Here is a 22,451-nt window from a genome sequence, read left to right on the forward strand (position 1 = left end):
CTGAAGCCAAAAATGCTAGGTCATTCTTTGAAGCTTGGCATTCAGGGAAATCAGCCATTAATAGCCACATAAAGACAAACAACATTTACACAGCATTCAAAACAATACAACCAATTATGAATAATAATACAACCAATAAACAAACTAACCCCTCCCCCAAAACCAGAATACCTTTTTGCCAGCAATCAACACCCGGATAAAAAAGATTAACATCAGGATTAACACCAGGCAAACAGCAGCCTAATCAAGGAACTAATTTGAGTTCCTCAAATTCTCAAACTAGCTTGAGTTCCTCAAACTCTCAAACCAGACAGCCTGTTTGGTGCAATGGTTAAGAGAGCAGTCTAGAAACTGGAAGACTGTGAGCTCGAATCCTGCTTTGGGCACAAAGCCACTTGTAAGACTTTGGGCCAGTCCCTTTGTCTTGAGTACAGGAAGGAGGCAATGGCAAATCACTTCTGAAAAACCATGCCAAGAAAACTACAGAGACCTATCCAGCCAATCTGCAAGAATTGGACACAATTCAATGGTAGGAAGAAAAATAACAAATCTTAAAAATGCAATAAGCTCAAAGCTGTACCCAGAGGTTTACAGCACTTTCGCACTGCCCTCCCTTTGATTGGAACAAGCAAAGGCATCTGTGGATGGAAAAATTATACAGTAATTATTCATTTCTTTAATGACAAAAGTAGTGGATCAACATTTCTCGAGGGGAGCGAGGTGTGGTTTTTTTTACTGTGCACCTTAATATGTGATTTTTATTTTTAGCATCCGTCTAATGTGCACCTGCACAGCTGTAAATAAACATACGATTCATTTGAAACCTGCAGAACTGGACAAATATGCATTCATTTACCTTAAAAATAATAAAACTGATAATTTATTATTATTATCGCCATCTACTTTGCCAAATGAAATTGCATGACATTGGCTTACATTTGTTCTAATTATAAACTTACATACAAATGCATGGCCTTTCAATATGAAATTGCCACTCATTAGTATCTGCAACAGTCAGGATTCAGGCCCGGCTACAGCACAGAAAATGCTTTGGTCGCGTTGATGGATGATCTCTGGCGGGCCCAGGACAGGGGTTTATCCTCTGTCCTGGTGCTTTTCAACCTCTCAGCGGCTTTCGATACCATCGACCATGGTATCCTGTGCTGACTGGAGGGGTTGGGAGTGGGAGGCACTGTTCTACAGTGGTTCTCCTCCTACCTCTCCGGTCGGTCGCAGTCGATGTTAGTGGGGGGTCAGAAGTAGACCTCTAGGTCTCTCCCTTGTGGGGTGCCTCAGGGGTCGGTCCTCATCCCTCCTGCTATTTAATATCTACATGAAACCGCTGGGCGAGATCATCCAAAGGCATGGGGTGAGGTATCATCAGTATGCGGATGACACCCAGTTGTACATCTCCACCCCATGTCCAGTCAACGAAGCAATGGATGTGATGTGCCGGTGCCTGGAGGCTGTTGGGGTCTGGATGGGTGTCAACAGACTCAAACTCAACCCTGATAAGACGGAGTGGCTGTGGGCTTTGCCTCCCAGAAACAATTCCATCTGTCCGTCCATCACCCTGGAGGGGGGAACATTGACCCCCTCAGAGAGGGTCCGCAACTTGGGCATCCTCCTCGATCCACAGCTCACAATGGAGAAACATCTTTCAGCTGTGGCGAGGGGGGCATTTGGACCGGGAGTCACTGCTCACAGTCACTCATGCCCTCATCACCTCGAGGCTCGGCTACTGTAACGCTCTCTACATGGGGCTACCTTTGAAAAGTGTTCGGAAACTTCAGATCGTGCAGAATGCAGCTGCGAGAGCAATCATGGGCTTCCCCAGGTATGCCCATGTTACACCAACTCTCCGCAGTCTGCATTGGTTGCCGATCAGTTTCCGGTCACAATTCAAAGTGTTGGTTATGTCCTATAAAGCTCTTCATGGCATCGGGCCAGAATACATCCGGATCCGCCTCCTGCCGCACGAATCCCAGCGACAGGTTAGGTCCCACAGAGTCAGTCTTCTCCGGTCCCGTCGACTAAACAAAGTCGTCTGGCGGGACCCAGGGGAAGAGCCTTCTCTGTGGCGGTCCCGACCCTCTGTAACCAGCTCCCCCCGGAGATCAGAATTGCCCCCCCCCCTCCTTACCTTTTGTATGCTCCTTAAAACCCACCTCTGTCATCAGGCTTGGGGGAACTGAACTACCCTTTTCCCTGTAGGCCTATACAATTTATGCATGGTATGTTTGTGTGTATGTTTGGTTTTAAATAAGGGTTTTTAATTATTTTGAACATTAGATTTTTTATATGCTGTTTACTACTGTTGTTAGCCGCCCCGAGTCTACGGAGAGGGGCGGCATACAAATCTAATAAATAAATAAATAAAATAAAATCAGTCTTTTCCAATTAATTCTTGATCCAGGTTGTGTGATGATAATGGCAATTGTAGTCCTAATATCTAGACATCATAGCTTAGGGAAGGACACATTAGACTTTGGTGACATCTGTAGAATAATAGATAACCAGCAAAGACTATAAGTAACTATTATATTTGTGAGCTACCACAAACTGTCCCAGTGGAGAACAGATCGGGCTGAAAAGGACTATGATCTAATTCTAATATATTGTACAATCTTTCATTCCCATGAAAACTACAGTAGTACTTAACAGTACCACAATAGTAATTTGTTATTTCTTCTGTCCAAAACAAAATATATATATACAGGAATTGAAAATGCTAGGCAAGTATAACCATGTCCCAGAGAAGAATATAATAATGGTAACAACAACAAGAAAAAGTTTGTCACCAACTCAAATGACTTCAATTTATTAGTATATTTGAAGTCATGTTCGGGATTCAATAGCATTTTTTTTTTCAAAGAAACAGAAACATAGAAGACTGATGGCAGAAAAAGACCTCATGGGCCATCTAGTCTGCCCTTATACTATTTTCTGTATTTTATCTTAGGATGGATATATGTTTATCCCAGGCATGTTTAAATTCAGTTACTGTGGATTTATCTACCACGCCTGCTGGAAATTTGTTCCAAGGATCTACCACTCTTTCAGTAAAATAATATTTTCTCATGTTGCTTTTGATCTTTCCCCCAACTAACTTCAGATTGTGTCCCCTTGTTCTTGTGTTCACTTTCCAATTAAAAACACTTCCCTCCTGGACCTTATTTAACCCTTTAACATATTTAAATGTTTCGATCATGCCCCCCCTTTTCCTTCTGTCCTCCAGACTATACAGATTGAGTTCATTAAGTCTTTCCTGATACGTTTTATGCTTAAGACCTTCCACCATTCTTGTGGCCCGTCTTTGGACCCGTTCAATTTTGTCAATATCTTTTTGTAGGTGAGGTCTCCAGAACTGAACACAGTATTCCAAATGTGGTCTCACCAGCACTGTATATAGCGGGATCATAATCTCCCTCTTCCTGCTTGTTATACCTCTAGCTATGCAGCCAAGCATCCTACTTTCAACTGAAGCATCCTACTTTCAACTGAAGACTGAAAATTTGCAGACTTCTTCTCTGCTAAGAGTCATGCCCTAACACTCAAAGGGTGTGTGAGTCTTGATGCAACCTTCAGATTGAAACACTTCTTGAGGTCAAGGAAAGAAGTATCATTTCCTTGCAGAAGCCAGTCCTGATAGTAAACAACTATTATATAAAGTGTTTCAATCCACCTCTACTAAGTCATGAATTGCCAGATATTTAAATTATGCTTAACAGTTTGCTCTTTACATACATTTTCGTTGATTTACACCAGAAGAATGGCAGCAGAATAGTTTAATAGTATAAAATATTTTGTTCCTTAAACATTGCACATGCAATATAGCACTAAGTACCTCTACCATCACCTTCAATTCCAACCTTTCTGTATCCTTGAAAAAATATTATGTGTATGTAAATTCAGAAAATTATGGAGGTGTCAGTTCTGCAGCAAAATCCCAATCTGTACTGCTTGATTTTCTAATAGCCGCTACCCACAGTGTTGACTCATGGCCTGGATCTTTCAGGTTACAAGAACTTATCTCCCCACCATCACATACCACATTCACAACAGCATTAAGAAATGTCTTTAGTGCATGCTGAGGACAACAAAGACACAAAATACGCACTCATTTCCAAATGAAATTTCAAGGGCATCCAAACTTCGGAAAATCTCACTGTAGCGTTTCTTGTTTTCAGTTCCTTTTACTTGGCTGCTGAGATCTGAAAAAAACAAATAAGAAATTAAAAATAAATTTCAGCAAGTTCAAGCAATAAGTTCTTTAGCACATTATATGGATTTCCACTGATGCAATGGAACTTCCTGTTACTCAGCTCTCCTTCCTGCTCATTCCCTTCATACACCCTCAACCAATTTCAAAATGTCACCCACATGCTCCAGAACAGATTTGTGGAGTACGTGACATGCAAAGTTTGGAAGGAGAGGAAATTTGATCTACTGGCGAATGTTATTAGGCCAGGAGATAGATGCAAGGAGATTCTCACAGTGGGCGGATGGATGCAGGAAGGTGGATTAATCAAACATCAAACATCATGGACATGGTTGCCATGAAAAACTAGCTCACAAAGGCCTCACTTTCACATTAAACAAAAAGTTGTTGAAACTGATTTGAAGGCTTAATATTGCTTGCCCTCCAAACCCTACTAATGGGCTTACTGAAAACTCCAATTTGAAACAAAGATGGAAAACATATTTGCTGTACATAGTTACTTTGGACCTCAATCAAGCAGAATAGACCTGGAAGGGGCCATGGAGATCTTCCAGTCCAACCCCTTGCTCAAGCAGGAGACCCTATACTTATTTATTTATTTATTAGATTTGTATGCCGCCCCTCTCCATAGACTCGGGGCGGTCCACAACAATAATAAAACAATGTATGACAAATCTAATATTTAAGTAACTAAAAACCCCTTATTCAAAAAAGCAAAACATACACACAAACATACTATGCATAAATTGTATAGGCCTGGAGGAAGGGGGATATCTCAATTCCCCCATGCCTGACAACAGAGGTGGGTTTTAAGGAGCTTACGAAAGGCAAGGAGGGTGGGGGCAACTCTGATCTCTGAGGGGAGCTGGTTCCAGAGGGTCGGGGCCGCCACAGAGAAGGCTGTTCCCCTGGGTCCTGCCAAACGACATTGTTTAGTCAACGGGACCTGGAGAAGGCCAACTCTGTGGGACCTAACTGGTCGCTGGGATTCGTGCGGCAGAAGGCGGTCCCGGAGATATTCTGGTCCGATGCCATGAAGGGCATCTTTCAGACAGGTGCCTGTCCAGTCTTTTCTTAAAAACTCTACACAGAATCAAGAAGACCAGTGTGAAAGAAAGTGGTATAAAAGAAAGCCCTGGTCAGGTGTGGAACATTGGTATGGCACATGATGTATTGGTGCCAGATGGCAACAGAGGTAGGTGGGCAGCCAAATTAGAAGATACGGAAGAAACATAACAGGATTGGGGAAGCAGAGTAATCTCTCACTTTCCAAGAATGGCCTGATCCAAGTGGATTCTCACCTAATGACTAAATGGGATTTATTCAATGATAGCAGTTCCCCTTGGAACTGCTGTTACAAATTGAGTGGTCATATGATATTTCTGTTAATGACTGTGTTGTGCAGCAATGAAGCTGCCAATCCCAATTAGGATTGTTAAATGAGGATTACCTGTACTCCAGAGTAATACGATTCTATAATAGTAGTACTTGTTTTATTTACTTTTTTTATTTTATTTTATTAATCAGATTTGTATGCCGCCCCTCTCTGCAGACTCGGGGCGGCTCACAGCAATAACAATACAATGTAAAACAAATCTAATATTTAAGTTAATTTTAAAAACCCCAATTTAAAACCAAGCATACATACTGGCGTACCATGCATAAATTTTATAAGCCTCGGGGGAGGGTTCAATTCCCCCATGCCTGACGACAGAGGTGGGTTTTAAGGAGCTAACGAAAGGCTAGGAGGGTGGGGGCAACTCTGATATCTGGGGGGAGTTGGTTCCAAAGGGTCGGGGCCGCCACAGAGAAGGCTCTTCCCCTGGGTCCCACCAAACGACATTGTTTAGTTGACGGGACCTGGAGAAGGCCAACTCTGGGGGACCTAACTGGTCGCTGGGATTCGTGCGGCAGAAGGTGGTCCCGGAGATATTCAGGTCCGGTGCCATGAAGGGCTTTATAGGTCATAACCAACACTTTGAATTGTGACCGGAAACTGATCGGCAACCAATACAGACTGCGAAGTGTTGGTGTAACATGGGCATATTTGGGGAAGCCCATGATTGCTCTCGCAGCTGCATTCTGCACGATCTGAAGTTTCCGAACACTTTTCAAAGGTAGCCCCTAATATACAGTAATACTACAATGGATAGAGAGGAACCACGTCTGACTTAACCCTACAAAGAAGGAATAGTTCTGGTTATTAGGGACAACTAGATATGGGGATATTTCATCTTTATTTATTTATTTATTTATTTATTTTTATTTATTTATTTTGTCCAATACACAATAATACACAATGAAGGTTATAGAGGATATCGTAGAGAAGAAATACGAGATATAGGAGAGACTATAGGACAGGGGACGGAAGGCACTCTAGTGTGCCTATGTACGCCCCTTTTGGGCCTTGGATGGGGTAGCATTTAACCATTTAAGAATTGTGTGCAATCTAGAATATTCTTGAATTCACAGCTCCTGCTTGGTAGGCAGGTGGCAATTATGGTGAGGAAGACTTTTGCATAACTTCATTTGGTGCACCAAGTGTGCCCTTTCCTAGATTGGGAGGCTCTTTGGACCATTACTTGACTTGGAACTGCCCTTTGAAGACCATCCACCTAATCTAAAATGCAGGGGGTGGAAGCAGCGATAAGCATAACTCAGAATGCCCATGCAAAATCCTGACGTCATGAACTGTACTAGTTGCCAGTTTGCTTCTGAGTATGATTCAAGGTGCTGGTTATGACTTATTTCCTGCACTATCCACCCAACCAGTTGGTTCCAACAGAGCTGAGGCCCTCTGGATTGATTAAGCAGTGCCACCTATCTGGACCTTGGAAACACGCCTTCTCTGTTGCAGTATTTGCCTATGGAATGTTTTTCCCCCTGAAGCCATTCTGGATGACCTTAAAAATTGGTTCTTTTCTCAAGCATGGGTTGAGATGCTCTCAGACTCCAATCACCCTAGGCTAGGGTGGCTGGAACCTCTTGTTGGTATTTGACATGTTTGTATTGTTGACCGGATTTTTGTTATGTTGTTAACATTATGTGTTCTTTTTTTATTAATAACATTGTTTTGCTTTCATGCAGTAAGCCAGAATCAACTGGAGTCAAGAGAATATAATAATATCTGCGAAAATTATAACTTGCCTGCATGCAAGAACTGGTGGGAATATAATATAAAAGTACTGTATATATAAAAATTTATTCTAATAATATATTATAATATAAATAATATAAATATAAAAGTAATATAAAATAAATTGCTTTGGGTCTGGGACTTTAAAATTCAAACTGATAAGTAACTTTGTTGATAAGAAAAGCTTTAAAAAACGTCTGGATGGTGGACATTGCAATACCTGAGATAGCAGAAGGGAAAAAAAACTAGAGAAAATCAGAAAATGTAAGAATCTGCAAACAGAAGTAGATTGACTGTGGTAAAAGAAAACAAAGATAGTTGTTCTGACCCAGCCTTAACAGAAACAAGAAACAGACTCCTTGTCCCGAAAACCCCCTCTTTATTTATCTCCTGTGAATTAATGCCATTTACACACCAAAAAGTCCAGGCAGCAGTCCTTCAAAGAGTTAATTGCAATAACAGACTTTATCAGTTCCTTGAGATAATTGCCAGGCAGAAAGGCTGCAAATTAAGTTCTGACAAGCAGTCTCTGAGGCACGAAACACAATGAGCCAAATATTCAGAAATCCGAACTGTTGTCTCCTACGACCACCACTCCACTTTCCTTCTATTTATTCCCCTGCCAGGGAGACGCCATTCAGCATTCATGTGTGCCTTGCTTCCCGAGTCGACTCCTAGTAGTAGTCCTCCTCACCTAACAACTCTGTGCATACGTACATCTGGAATAGGCCCCAGCTGTTTTTCCTCCCCACTTATCTCAGCCTCAAAAGGCAGCTGCCTCTCCGGTGGCTGGGAAATGCTAGACCTAGTTCTATCTCTGCATCCAATGCAGAGCATCCATCAGAGCAGGGGTGGGCAATTAGTTTTGCCATGGGGCCACATGAGAAATTGGGATGGTTTTAGAGGGCCAGACTAATATAATTAACTCAGTTGTACCCAATACTCTTGTACTGCTCACAGTTAAGGGATTTTTTTCGGCGCTGACCACCCTAAAGACCGAGACCCCGGCCTGACCTAAACATCCAGACCACTCTACAGACCCCTAATTGTTTGCTTTATGGCAACACGGTGCACCATAATCACTGCGCTGGAGTGTTTGCGTGGTTTCTGTGCTCGGCTGCTCTCTGTAGGAGGTTGAGGTCCACTCCAGTGCGAGGATGAAAGAGCTCACCGTGTCTGCCAGGACTCCTCCGGTTCCTGCTTTCCTCACGATTCATCAGGAAAGCAGGAAACGGAGGAGTCCTGGCAGACACGGTGAGCTCTTTCATCCTCGCAATGGAGCGTACCCCGACCTCTGCGGATCGGTCACAGATAGCAGGTGGACCGATCACAGACAGCGGGCGGGCTGCATACGGCCTGCGGGCCGCCCCTTGCCCAGGTCTGCATCAGAGCCATCCCCACGCTCCTTCTCAACTGCTTCATCATCTGAGTCTGCTGCCAGTGATGGGCCATAACAATAGTATCAATAGTCGTTTGGCGGGACCCAGGGGAAGAGCCTTCTCTGTGGCGGCCCCGGCCCTCTGGAACCAACTCCCCCCAGAGATTAGAATAGCCCCCACCCTCTTTGCCTTTCGTAAGCTCCTTAAAACCCACCTCTGCCGTCAGGCATGGGGGAATTGAAATATTCTTTCCCCCTAGGCTTCTACAATTTATGCATGGTATGTTTTTATGTATGATTGGTTTTATAACAAGGGTTTTTAGCTGTTTTAGTATTGGATTGTCACATGCTGTTTTTACCACTGTTGTTAGCTGCCCCGAGTCCACGGAGAGGGGCGGCATACAAATCCAATCAATCAATCAATCAATCAATCAATAAACCTGGAATGCCATCCAAAAACATCTGGAGCACCAGTTGAACCCATTGACATTAGTTGCCATCAGTCAATTATAACCTAAATAACTTACAACCAGAGGACATGCTGACTAGGAATTCTGGAAGTAGAAGCCCAACGCCAAGAGGGAGAAGGGACTACAAATGAGTAAACATGAATGCTGAACTGTAGAAATATAAAATTTATGAGAATAGTCACACATTTATAACTTGTAAAATGTGAGAAGACAGGGGCAGGCAGGGTGGAGCTCAGCATTCAGCCTGGTAAGGTTATGTAACAACTGCTTTGAAAATGTCCTGGGTGTTAGAAAGAGGCCTACAGGTCTAAAAACCCACAATTGCTTCTCTTTAAATGATGCCGATCATTACAATGGAACTTCCCCTGGTAACTATAAATAGATATTTTTCTTAAGGTTGGTACAGCAGAAGACAAAAATTGATGCTGATAACATAATATTTCTCCACCTGCCGCAGATTTTAGAGGGTATGAGATATATAACAATGGGAGGCAGCAGCCAAAAAAGCTAATGCAATTCTTGCTTGTATAAACAGAAGGCATAGAATCAAAATAGCATGAAGTATTAGTACCATCTTATAAAGCCTCAATAAGACCACACCTAGAATACTGCAGCCAGTTTTGGTCACCACATTACAAAAAAGAGGTTGAGAATTTGGTAAAAGTGCAGAGAAGAGCCACTAGGGTGATTAAAGGCCTTGAGACAAAAACATATGAAGAACAGTTGTAGGATTTGGGTATGGCCAATCTAAAGAAAAGAAGGACTATGGGGGAGATGATAATAGTGTTCCAATATTTGAGGGGCTGCCCCAAAGAAGAGAGGATCAACTTATTTTCCAAAAGCACAAGAAGGCAAGACAAGAAGCAATGGATGGAAACTAATTAAGGAGAGAAGCAACTAGAACTATGGATAAACTTCCTAACTGTGAGGACAATTAACTAGTGCAACAGCTTGCCTTCAGATGTTATAGGTACTTCATCATGGAGGTTTTTAAGAAATGATTGGACAACTACCTTTCTGAAATGGTATAGGGACTCCTGCTTGACAGGGGTTTGGATTAGAAGATCTCCAAGGTCCCTTCTAACTCTATTATGATTCATTGATAGTTAATAGTTTGTGTCAACAGACTCAAACTCAACCGTGATAAGACGGAGTGGCTGTCGGTTTTGCCTCCCAAGGACAATTCCATCTGTGAGTTATTGACCCCCTCAGAGAGGGACCGCAACTGGAGCGTCCTCCTCGATCCACAGCTCACATTAGAGAAACATCTTTCAGCTGTGGCGAGGGGGGCGTTTGCCCAGGTTCGCCTGGTGCACCAGTTGCGGCCCTATTTGGACCGGGAGTCACTGCTCAAGTCACTCATGCCCTCATCACCTTGAGGCTCGACTACTGTAACGCTCTCTACATGGGGCTACCTTTGAAAAGTGTTCGGAAACTTCAGATCATGCAGAATGCAGCTGCGAGAGCAATCATGGGCTTCCCTAAATATGCCCATGTCACACCAACACTCCGCAGTCTGCATTGGTTGCTGATCAAGTTTCCAGTCACAATTCAAAGTGTTGGTTATGACCTATAAAGCCCTTTATGGCACCGGACCAGAATATCTCAGGGACCGCCGTCTGCCGCACGAATCCCAGCGACCAGTTAGGTCCCACAGAGTGGGCCTTCTCCGGGTCCCGTCAACTAAACAATGTCGGTTGGCGGGGCCCAGGGGAACAGCCTTCTCTGTGGCGGCCCCGGCCCTCTGGAACCAACTCCCCCCAGAGATTAGAATAGCCCCCACCCTCCTTGCCTTTCGTAAGCTCCTCAAAACCCACCTCTGCCGTCAGGCATGGGGGAACTAAGATAATCTTTCCCCCTAGGCTTCTAAAATTTATGTATGGTATGTTTGTATGTATGATTGGTTTTATAACAAGGGTTTTTAGCTGTTGTAGTATTGGATATTTACATTCTGTTTTTGTCACTGTTGTTAGCCGCCCTGAGTCCACGGAGAGGGGCAGCATACAAATCCAATAAATAAATAAATAAATAATAGTCTGAGGACAGAAGGAAAAGGGGGGACATGATTGAAACATTTAAATATGTTAAAGGGTTAAATAAGGTTCAGGAAGGAAGTGTTTTTAATAGGAAAGTGAACACAAGAACAAGGGGACGCAATCTGAAGTTAGTTGGGGGAAAGATCAAAAGCAACATGAGAAAATATTATTTTACTGAAAGAGTAGCAGATCCTTGGAACAAACTTCCAGCAGACGTGGTTGGTAAATCCACAGTAACTGAATTTAAACATGCATGGGATAAACATATATCCATCCTAAGATAAAATACAGGATATAGTATAAGGGCAGACTAGATGGACCATGAGGTCTTTTTCTGCCATCAATCTTCTATGTTTCTATGTTTCTAAGTATAAAATATAAAGCCCTGTTCTTTTATTTTATCCCTCTAGAACAGTGGTTCTCAAACTGGGAGTCAGGCTTGGGACCTCTTTGGGGGTCGAACAATTGTTTCACAAGGGGTGCCTAAGACCATGGAAAAATACAAATTTCCCCTGGTGTTAGGAATTAAAGCTTCTATTTTGGCATCTTGGAACATATTTTTACAATCCAACCAATCCTGCGTTTACAATGGGTGTGTCCCTCTGACCTTCCTGCCAATCAGCTTAAAGCTCTGATGGGAGAATTGGCGCTAGACTTATGGTTGGGGAGGTGTGTTGTCACCACAACATGAGGAACTATGTTAAGGGGTCGCAGCATTAGAAAGGTTGAGAACCACTGCCCTAGAAAAAGTGCAGTCTATGCTTTTTAGAGCAGTTTTGCTATTTTATTTATGTATTTAAATTTATTATCCACCTAATTCCAATGGACTTTGAATGCATCCCATATTTTGGCTGGAGGTGGGCATGTTTAAAATGAAGGTCAGCTGTATTTGAATCTTCGATGTAGAACATCTGAAGTTATTAGAAAGGTATCGGTTGTGTTAACTTTGGAGTGGCTCAATTATTTAGTGACTCCTATAGAATGTCTTTCCCAATTAGAAACATTGAACCATAGAAAAGCTTTTATACTGGTGAGATGGCAGAGACTACCATCTTCTGTATTGCAGGTTAACATTGCCCAGAAGAAGTAAAAATTTAGAAATATATCATCCTCCATTGTCCATTCTATAGACAAATAAGGGACTTATTTTTCCTTAGTAGTAGGCGACCTGATAGACCTGACTTGGTTTATGGCAAATGTCAATTAAAGGATGATACTCCCTGCATCAGGGCTAATATTGCAACACCCAGCACAAGAGCTTTCAAACTTCAGCAGATGTGTACCGAACATGGGACTAGTTTAAATGCATTGATTTTATGCCTCAACATTTCTTACCACATTCAATTCGAGATAAAAGGATGAATTTGATTAATGAAACTGATTTGCAACAGCTGATGGGGCGATGGGACAAGGTAAGACGATATATGGCGAGTAGGATCCGAGACCAAGCTATAAGAAACAAGTTGGAATCACTCTATAATATGTAAAGAAATATTTCACTCTTGGGTTTAAATGATTTATACAAGAAATACCCCCAACTGGTGGTGGGGTATGATTGATTGTCTGGTGGTGGGATCACTGAGAACATGTTATATGTAATATGTTGTGTGTGTGTTTTATATTATAAAAATCAATAAAAATATTAATAAAAAACATTTCTTATATTGTTGCACTGATTTCAACTTGATTCCTTTTTAATTTTGATAGAGCCCACCCAATTCTGCATGCTTTCTAATGCTTTTTGTTTTTTAATTTGTGGTTAGTTTAGGGAGCTGGCACTTTTAGAGCATTTTAAGCAACACACATCATTTCCCATATAAAAGTGAAGTCCCCTTACGCCACATAAGTTAGGTGTAACAGGTTTCAAAGTAAATATGGATTGTGTTTGCAAAAAAAAGAAGCATTGCTGAATCATAAAATGCCTCATGATATTCCATCCAACATATCTGCATTTCCTTGAATCTTAAAACCACACTAAAGATTGATTAAGTAATATGTTGTAAAAATATCTGCTGCATGAAACAAAAATTTGCCAATTATGAGTACAGCAGGCAAGCTGGCAAGCTGCTGATTAAAGAAATTGATTCCTGTTTAAATAGGGGGGTGTTTTGAAGACAGAAATAATCCTTGTGGCCATGACTGTAATGCTCTCCTGGACTTCACAGTAATTTTCAATGCCATTGAATGCGACAGGATCATCTACTTAAGCAGTTCCATGTAGTTCTAGGAGAATCTCTGTTCTACTTCTTGTTTAAGCGTGTAGCAAAATTCCATTTTCAACATATCTATGAAATCAGTATGGGACTTTATCTGGAGATTTGGCTTTGGATCCTCTATGTTCAGGTGACACTCAGATATTATACTTCTTGTTTCCATGCATGGGGGTGATGAGAATGAGGAGCTCTTAAACCCCTTTGAGAAGTGCATATTTTAGCATGGGTTGGAGTGGGCTCCTTCACTCTTCAAGCTCTTCTTTAACCATCCCTCATTTCTACATTTTATGAGTTGGCAAGCATGCCATAAATTCTTTTTGCTGGCATTTTTTACTTTTTGTGTAGGTTCAAGTTCTCAGACAGAATAACAGTGCAGCGAAAATTTTCAGTATGATATGCATAGGAGTGTGTGGGAGATGGTGCTGAGTAAACTAAAATTTGATCTACTTTTCCTCCCCGCCTCTCCAGGGCGGTTCTGATCAGGTACTAATGTGTACCGGATACCGGGTCTCCAGGTGGCTGGAATTTGTGATTCCCCAGCAGAGCACAAGAAACTCCGTGCCACTCCGGCACTAGCCATGCCCCTTCTCCTAAATCAGTGGTTTTCAACCTGGGGGTTGAGACCCCTTTGGAGGTCAAACAACAGTTTCACAGGGGTTGCCTAAGACCGTGGGAAATTTCCCTTGGTGTTAGGAACTAAAGCTTCTATTCTGGCACCTTGGAACATATTTTTACAATCCAACCAATCAGGCGTTTACAGTGGGGGAGTCCCTCTGATCTTCCTGCCAATCAGCTTAAAGCTCTTTTGAGAGAATTAGGATAATTATGGGGGTCACCACAACATGGGGAACTGTATTAAGGAGTCGTGACATTGGAAAGGTTGAGAACCACTGTACTAAATGTAGACTAAGCCAAAATTCTGAGGAACCTGCCTCACAGCTACTGTAAGCAGATACTTCCCAAACTTGGGTAAATTACCCAAAATTGGGGCAAAATAGCTTTTTAGGGGGAGGGGGTAACAACACACAAGCCCATTACCTAATCAAGAGAGACTTTTAAACTAAGGTGAAGTATTTTACCTCCAATGGATAATAAAGACTCTCTGATAAGTGGTTTTGGGTAATGAAGGAGGGGGGGGGGAGAATGGGAAACATTGCTGTCAGGCTCTTGAGTGATCTCAAAAAACCAGCTGGGCAGACTTTGTTCCTTTGTTTTTATGTCAGTAGTCAGAGGACCAAAGAGAGAAGGCCAGTATTCTCCTCTTTCTCTTCCTCCTTCCTATTAAAAATAAGCTAGATCGACATAACATTCAAAAGCGACAACCAAAGAGCCAAAAAAGAAAAAAAGAATCAAAAGGCCTCAACAGCAATCAACACTCAGATGAGCAGAGATTATCACCAAAATGAACACTAGTCCAACAACCAAGAAGCAAACAATGGAACAACCAAGACTGCTCCCAGTAACAGTGATAGGACTCCTAGTAGCTCTGATGATGTTACCTAGTTTGATCATGAAAGGTCTGCAAGAGAACAACCAAACTCAGAGAGCATTGAGGATCCCCCCCACACACCACATATCATTTACATTCTTACTTCATATTATATACATTTGTGTGGTTGCCAGCCAAAGGATATTTGTGATTTCTATGAGTTGAAAATGTGTCATCTATTTCTCTGAAGCTGAGAAGGACTAGTGAGTTAAGAGTTTCTGCAGATAGGGGGGAAAAAACCCTCTACTAAGCCAAGATGAGAATGAAGAGAGAGAAAGTGCATACACAATTGTACTATAGTTTCTACTGGAACTGAAACAAATATAAACCATCTTGGCTTTGTAACATAAGTAATATTGTGACATCACAAAGACCTGGAACGGCTTTAAAACTGTCATAGAATCCCTGTATAAATGTGACATATCTCAGAATCTTACAGACTACTATATCAGAATCTTACAGACTACTATATATTAGGGCTTTAATTCAAGTTCACATGCCAGGATGTGAGTAGGCAGTAATCAAGCAATACCTTATGGCTATTGATATTCAATCAGATGTAATGTTTGTCTCTGCGGAAGTACTTTTAAGTAGCTCTCATATTGAGTCTCTCCCCATTTCTTCTCTGTTGGTAGCAGGTGGGTTTGGAACTTCTTCAGAGTTTGAAGTGGAAGTGGAAGTAGCATAACATGGCAGGACCAGAATGACCAAAGCTCAATGGAAGTTAAGATATACTGCACAAGTCAAAAAGTCAAAAAGAAGGCTGTGGAAATATTTACTGACCCCTCGCATCCAGGACATAAATAGTTTCAACTCCTGCCTTCAAAATGTCGCAATAGAGCACTGCACACCAAGACAACTAGACCCAAGAACAGTTTTTTTCCTGAACACCATCACTCTGCTAAACAAATTTTACTACTACTACTATTACTACTATTTTTTTCTCATCATTCCTATTACCCATTTCCTCCCACTTATAACTGTATGAGTGTAACTTGTTGCTTGTATCCTTAAGATTTCTATTAATATTTATTGTTTCCTGATTGCTTATTTGACCCCTATGACAATCATTAAGTGCTGCACCTCATGATTCTTGACAAATATATATTTTCTTTTATGTACACTGAGAGCATATGCACCAAAGACAAATTCCTTGGGTGTCCAATCACACTTGGCCAATAAAGAATAGAGAATTCTATTGTATGTATACATTTATCATCTCTACACCTTATCTCTATCCTGCCTCTATTTCCTTTGATCACAGGGTGAATAAACTGTCTGATAAAGCAGGAAGAGTTGAGAACAAGAAAAGGCTTATTTTGACAGTAAATTTAGTGCCCTTTCACAATTACAGTATCTTACATCTCTAGTCAAAATAAGTCTGGCAAATACTTGATCAGCCGGATAGAGATGTTTCAGTACAGCAATGGGAGAGTGCAGATTCCCTGATCTGAGAGTGGTGAGATTCTTTCCTTACCAGCTACCAGCAGGCTTCAGAGAACTCCTGCTATGGGGGAATTGTGTCCTATACCAGTGTTTTTCAACCTGTGTTTTTCACTAGTGTGCCGCGAGACATGGTCAGGTGTGCCGCAAAGCTCGGCAAGAGAGAGAAAGAAAGCAGGAGAGAAAGAAAGAAAGCAAGAGAGAAAGAAAGAAAGCAAGAGAGAAAGAGAGAGAAAAAGAAAGCAAGAGAGAAAGAGAAAGAGAAAGAAAGAGAGAAAGAAAGAAAGAGAGAGAAAGAGAGAAAGAAAGAAAGAGAGAGAGAGAAAGAGAAACATAGAAACATAGAAGTCTGATGGCAGAAAAAGACCTCATGGTCCATCTAGTCTGCCCTTATACTATTTTCTATATTTTATCTTAGGATGGATATATGTTTATCCCAGGCATGTTTAAATTCAGTTACTGTAGATTTATCTACCACGTCTGCTGGAAGTTTGTTCCAAGGATCTACTACTCTTTCAGTAAAATAATATTTTCTCATGTTGCTTTTGATCTTTCCCCCAACTAACTTCAGATTGTGTCCCTTTGTTCTTGTGTTCACTTTCCTATTAAAAACACTTCCCTCCTGAACCTTATTTAACCCTTTAATATATTTAAATGTTTCGATCATGTCCCCCCCTTTTCCTTCTGTCCTCCAGACTATACAGATTGAGTTCATTAAGTCTTTCCTGATAAGTTTTATGTTTAAGACCTTCCACCATTCTTGTAGCCCATCTTTGGACCCATTCAATTTTGTCAATATCTTTTTGTAGGTGAGGTCTCCAGAACTGAACACAGTATTCCAAATGTGGTCTCACCAGCATTCTATATAGCGGGATCATAATCTCCCTCTTCCTGCTTGTTATACCTCTAGCTATGCAGCCAAGCATCCTACTTGATTTCCCTACCGCCTGACTGCACTGTTCACCCATTTTGAGACTGTCAGAAATCACTACCCCTAAATCCTTTTCTTCTGAAGTATTTGCTAACACAGAACTGCCAATACAATACTCAGATTGAGGATTCCTTTTCCCCAAGTGCATTATTTTACATTTGGAAACATTAAACTGCAGTTTCCATTGCTTTGACCATTTATCTAGTAAAGCTAAATCATTTACCATATTACAGACGCCTCCAGGAATATCAACCCTGTTGCACACTTTAGAATCATCGGCAAATAGGCAAACCTTCCCTACCAAACCTTCCCCTATGTCACTCACAAACATATTAAAAAGAATAGGACCCAGAACAGACCCTTGTGGCACACCGCTTGTAACCTGACTCTGCTCAGAATACTCGCCGTTAACAATAACTCTCTGATGTCTACGCTTCAGCCAGCTGCAAATCCATTGAACTATCCAGGGATTAAGTCCAATCTTCACTAATTTATCTATCAGCTCTTTATGTGGAACCGTATCAAAGGCTTTGCTAAAGTCCAGGTAGGCAATATCACGGCACCACCTTCATCTAACACCTTTGTGACATAGTCAAAGAAATCAATGAGATTAGTCTGACATGATTTGCCTTCAGTAAAGCCATGCTGATTTGGGTCCAATAAGTTATTGTTTTTAGGTGCTGATTTATCCTCTTTTTGAGTAGAGTCTCCATCATTTTAACTACAACTGATGTCAAGCTAACTGGCCTGTAGTTACCAGCTTCTTCTCTACTGCCCTTCTTGTGGATAGGCACAACACTGGCCATTTTCCAATCCTCAGAACTTCTCCTGTTAACAAGGATTGGTTAAATAAATCAGTCAGGGGGGGTAGCAATGACAGATCTGAGTTCTTTAAGAACTCTGGGGTGGATGCCATCTGGACCCATTGCCTATTTATCTTTAATCGTTCAAGTTCTTCTAGGACATCGGCTTCTAAGATCACTGGAAGCTGAATCCGTACAGCTGGAAGCAATGCTATATCCCTCAATAGTATTATTTTGTAAGGTGTCTTTTGAGAAAACTGAACAGAAGTAGCTATTGAAGATGGTCAGCGATCTCCTTATTCCCATTAATGCATGTATTATTCCCTGTATTAAGCTTCGTGATGCTGCAGTTTTTTCTTCTTCTTATCACTAATATATCTGAAGAAGGTTTTATCCCCCTGCTTTACAGATTTGGCAATTTCTTCCTCTTTTGAGGCTTTAGCAGCATATATTATCTGTTTCGCCTCCTTCTGTCTCATTTTATACACCTTCCTATCAGCTATACTTCCAGACTCTTTTATACCTCCTATAGGCAGCCTTTTTTTCATTGACTATAGCCCTTACATCATTGCTAAACCATAGTGGTTTCTTCTTCCTTTTACCTTTAGTTATTTGTCTTACATACAGTCCAGTGGCTTTTAAGATGGTCTTTTTTAATACAGTCCACTGGGTGCTCGCTCCTGCCATTTTATCCCTCCCCTTTAATTCACTATCTAAATATTCCCCCATTGCATTAAAATTTGTTTTTCTGAAATCCAATACTTTGGTTGCATTATAGGATTGCTCACAATGAGTTTTTATATCAAACCACAAACATAGATGGTCACTGCAACCTAAATTTTCTCCCACCTTGACCTCTGAAACCCAATTCCCATTCGTAAAAACTAAATCTAGAATATTCTCCCCTCTAGTTGGTGTCTTAACCAGCTGTGCCAGAGCTGCTCCTGTAAAGGCCTCTACTTTATTCTTACTTTTGCATGTAAGGGCACTGGGGATATTCCAGTCAACATCAGGCATGTTGAAATCACCCATAACCACAATATCTCCCTTTACTGCCATTTGGGTAATTTCATCCACCATCTTGTTGTCATATTCCTCAGATTGCCCTGGAGGCCTATAGATCACCCCAATTCTAATGACAGAACCTTCTTTATTTTGCATGCAAATCCAGAGAGTCTCCAGATCTTTACATGTATTTTGAATTAGTGTTGTTTTTAGACTTTCTTTAACATAAATGGCTACTCCACCTCCCCTTCTCTCTATTCTATCCTTCCTATACAGTATATATCCTGGTATGGATATTTCCCATTCATTAGAATCCTTAAACCATGTCTCAGTTATGGCAACCAGATCCAAATTATCTCTAGATATTATGGCCACTGAGAGAAAGAAAGCAAGAGAGAGAGAGAAAGAAAGCAAGAGAGGCAGGGAAGGAGGGAGAGGTAGAAAGAGAGCAAAAAAGAGAGGAAGGAAGGAAGAAAAAAAGAGGGATGGAGAGAGAGAGGAAGGAAGAAAGAGAGAGAAAGAGGGAGAGAAATGGAGCGAAAAGGAGGGAGAGAGAGAGAATGTTTTTGTCCAAACTTATTTTAGTCCCCCCCCCGCTCAATGTGCCCCATGATTTTGTATTTATAAAAAATGTGCCGCAGCTCAAAAAAGATTGAAAATCATTGCCCTATACTGTGCCCTGAAGTTTTCCTTTGAGGAAAAAAATATATGAAAGAATGATGCAGAAGAGACTTCCAAGACCCCAGGGAAGATGGTGTAGCTGTATTAAGTTGCCAATAGGCATTTAGATGTCACTACACTCTACAGATCACCTGACTTAATGCTGCAGGAATAGGTGAAATCTGTCAGATTTTACCCACATTGACAGTGCTTCAGCTTTTCTGCCAGACTGGGGGAGAGGGGGACAAGTTAATCTGCAGACAGGAAGAGGGACACTCTAAGACAGTGATGGTGAACCGAGTGCCCAAACCAGAACATGCATGTGTGCTTTCCAGAACTCTGGTGTGCAGCTGGTCTTTGAGTTTCTCAGTAATGGGCAGGCAAAATTTTTACTGCCACACTGTGGGTGTGGCTTATTTTGTGGGTGTGGCTTAATGGTAATGTGACTGGGTAGGAGTGGCTTGCTGGCCATGTGACCAGGTGGGAGTGGCTTGAACGATCAGATGGGAGGCGCACCTCAGGCGGGAGGTGGCCACGTGAGGCTGGAGGGGATCCAGGCAGGAGAAAGGGAAGCTCATCCAAGGCCAGGAAGAAGGAAAGAGGAAAAAAGCAAGGACCGTAGACGCAGCAGCAGCAGCAGGGAAAAAAGGGAGCGTCGAGCCGAGCCCAGTAATCCAGGAAGTGACTGCCACCAATCAGTTGGAGCTGCGCACGCAGCTTCATTTCCGCCGGTGGAACTATGTTCCACCCCATCCTGCCTGCTGTCCACCCCTGGAGTTTCTGGCACTCTGGCATATGTGAAGACCAGCTGGCTGGGGCACATGCACATGCCAGAAGCCACAAGAATAGCTAGCAGTGGCACTCGTGACAACAGAGAGGGCTTTGCATGCCACCTATGACATGCATGCCATAGATTCGCCATGGCATGGCTCTAAGAGTTTGGTGTGGAAAGGGTGGGGGTGGGGGAAATCAAGATTAGATATATTATTCCTAAAGGAGACTGAAATTACTGAGAAGGACAATTAGGAATGAGAAAATAAATGGGAGAGAGAAAGAGTGTGTTGAATGGAGAATGGGAGGCACTAAAAAGCAAGACCAAAAGGGGCAATAGTCCAATACCCTTCTCAATCTGGTATCTTTAAAATATCTTGGGATTGTAAATGGAGCATAGCAAATTTCTTTCCTTTTTGTAGTGCAGTTTTGGCTGCCACTCAATGGTTAAGACATGATCTAACATTCCATGGGCTCACATGATATTGATGCATGCAATCAATATGAAGATGACAACATAGTCTAGATTGTTCTGTGAAATATCTTTGGTCTATCATTATTTTATTTTATTTTATTATCCTACTCTGTTTTATTCTTCTTATCTTAGTCTTCATAGTTTTAAATTTACAATAAGTAGAATTTTCATGGTTGATGTTATTAGCTTGTATGTCTTTGTATTAATAGCAATAGCACTTAGATTTACATACCACTTTACAGTGCTTTAAAGCCCTCTCTAAGTTGTTTACAGAGTCAGCATATCACCCCCAACAATTTGGATCTTTATTTTACCCACCACGGAAGGATGGAAAGCTGAGTCAACCTTGAGCCTGGTGGGATTTGAACTGGTGAACTACAGCCAGCAGCCAGCAGAAGCAGCCTGCAGTACTGCACTCTAACCACGGCGCCACCGAGGCTTTCATAATAATCTTTCATAATTTTGCTATTTGTTTTTGTTTGTTAGATTCTTATTCTAAAATATATAGCCCTGTTTTATTTTAACTGTAGTTTGTTGATCAGCCTATCATCACATAGCTCAGACGTCATACTAAATCATAAACCCAAAATCAAACAAGCTATCATGATGAACTGTGACTTACTTATGCAGGAAACAATAGTGGAAGCCTGTAGCTGTAGAACTTAGAAAATGTTACTCGTTACATGCGCTTATGATATTAACAGAGCAAAATCTTCATGTTTTTCTTTCCTCTGCCCCAGAAACAGGATGTGGTTGTCTTAAAAGCGTTGCTTCATCAAACAGCAATGGGGAGCTTGTTCATTGGACAGAAGAAAAGCCAGCACTTCTCTGAGACCTTCTCACCCAACTGAATGTTATCTTTTCCTTGCCTTGTTACAGAACTATGTGGATTGTCAAAATAAATGTTAATTGGAAGAAAAAAAGAGGGTTGTGTTTAATATCATCACAAAATCGGCTCCTAAAATAGAACATAGAAAAAAGGCTGGAAGAGACCTTGGTGGTCTACTAGTCCAATCCCCTGGTTGAGCAGGAGACTTTATGCCATTTCAGATTAAATGGCTGTCCAATATCTTCTCAAAAACCATCAGTGATGGAGCATCCACAACTTCCAGAGTCAAGCCATTCCACTGATTAATTGTTCTCACTGTCAGGAAATTTCTCCTGAGTTCTAGGTTGGTTCTCTCTTTAATGATTTCCCATCTGTTACTTCTTTTGCCAAGTCTTGGACAGCTTTGAAATATTATTTATCTTTTCTTGAAAGGTTGATCAAATTGGTTCCAGCCAGCTTTCTTTTCTTTTCTTTTCTTTTCTTTTCTGGAAATGAATAGTTTTGTGTAGTAATGAAACTACTACAAATCCTATTTGTTATTTAGTTGCTATGAGCCACTCAGACTCATTGACAGTTGAGTAGCACAGACT

General features: G+C 41.5%; 1 protein-coding gene across 5 annotated transcripts in view; it reads right to left on the reverse strand.

Annotated features, from left to right (window-relative positions):
- The window catches only part of GMIP (GEM interacting protein), a 79,855-nt gene that overhangs the window by 51,655 nt on the left and 5,749 nt on the right, over window positions 1-22,451 (reverse strand). For all 5 annotated transcript variants that reach the window (XM_070741088.1, XM_070741084.1, XM_070741085.1 and 2 more), the window contains exon 2: window positions 4,121-4,214. In XM_070741088.1, the coding sequence (XP_070597189.1) occupies window positions 4,121-4,214 (94 nt within the window). The remainder of the gene's footprint in view (window positions 1-4,120; window positions 4,215-22,451) is intronic.

This window comes from Erythrolamprus reginae, chromosome 2 (assembly GCF_031021105.1).
Source record: "Erythrolamprus reginae isolate rEryReg1 chromosome 2, rEryReg1.hap1, whole genome shotgun sequence".
Classification (NCBI taxonomy): Eukaryota; Metazoa; Chordata; class Lepidosauria; order Squamata; family Dipsadidae; genus Erythrolamprus; species Erythrolamprus reginae.